This window comes from Colobus angolensis, unplaced genomic scaffold (assembly GCF_000951035.1).
Source record: "Colobus angolensis palliatus isolate OR3802 unplaced genomic scaffold, Cang.pa_1.0 Scaffold106, whole genome shotgun sequence".
NCBI lineage: Eukaryota > Metazoa > Chordata > Mammalia > Primates > Cercopithecidae > Colobus > Colobus angolensis.
In genome coordinates, this window is record NW_012111586.1 from 2,805,882 (window position 1) to 2,806,883 (window position 1,002).

The window sequence follows — 1,002 nt, forward strand, 5'->3', positions numbered from 1 at the left end:
AAACCCGGGAGGCGGAGCTTGCAGTGAGCTGAGATCCGGCCACTGCACTCCAGTCCGGGTGACAGAGCGAGACTCTGCCTCAAAAAAAAAAAAAACTGGGTTCCACTCCCACTACCATAGGTTGGCTAGATTCCTGCATTAGTAAGAATCATGAAAGTAGTGCTGAAACTCCTGTAGACAGCAGAGTGAGAAAAATGGGAACAAAATCCAGTGCTCTCATCTTGTGCTCTGGAGTATCTAATGGAGGATGCAGGGGTCCTAGTGTTAGACCTTGTCCTCTGACTGGGCCAGACATGGGATTGGAAGGGGTGGAAGTTCTGGACAAGCAAGCTTGTCCAGAAATTGCTCTGACCCTTTGCTGTTGGTTGCCTCCTCTCATCCACTTGCAGATCGAAGAGCACAGAATATGTGTCTGTGTTAGGAAACGGCCACTGAATAAGCAAGGTAAGTCCTGTTCAGTCAGGAAGAGGCTTCAGACTGACTAAGGGGCCTTCTGTTTCCAGGGAGCACCCCCTGAAATACTCTCCTTCTGCAGAATTGGCCAAGAAAGAAATTGATGTGATTTCCATTCCTAGTAAGTGTCTCCTCTTGGTACATGAACCCAAGTTGAAAGTGGACTTAACAAAGTATCTGGAGAACCAACCATTCTGCTTTGACTTTGCATTTGATGAAACAGCTTCGAATGAAGTTGTCTACAGGTTAGTCCCTTGCATCCATTTTTCCCTCCTTGTGCCCTTCCATACCCTTTTTGTTGTGGGACATGGTGGTAATACTACTCACAGACATGCTGAATTCTGAGGCTCTTCCTCGCCTCTGTGTTTTCTTTGGGTCATACCCTTTGGCAGCTTAGTGGCCCATCCTTGAGTGGATCCTGAATAATGAGGCATTACCCGTTATGCGCTGAGGCAGGGCTGGCCAGGCTCCAGGGGTTCTTCCTGTGCCTTATGCAGCCATCCCATTGTCCACTGGGATCTGCTCTGCTGCTTTTTTTTTTTTTTTTTT

The 1,002-nt window shown here is 47.8% G+C and overlaps 1 protein-coding gene across 4 annotated transcripts in view; it reads left to right on the forward strand.

Moving 5' to 3' along the window:
* The window catches only part of KIF2C (kinesin family member 2C), a 32,770-nt gene that overhangs the window by 15,865 nt on the left and 15,903 nt on the right, over window positions 1–1,002 (forward strand). For all 4 annotated transcript variants that reach the window (XM_011946114.1, XM_011946122.1, XM_011946126.1 and 1 more), the window contains 2 exons: window positions 390–444; window positions 536–698. In XM_011946114.1, coding sequence (XP_011801504.1) covers window positions 390–444; window positions 536–698 — 218 coding nt within the window. The remainder of the gene's footprint in view (window positions 1–389; window positions 445–535; window positions 699–1,002) is intronic.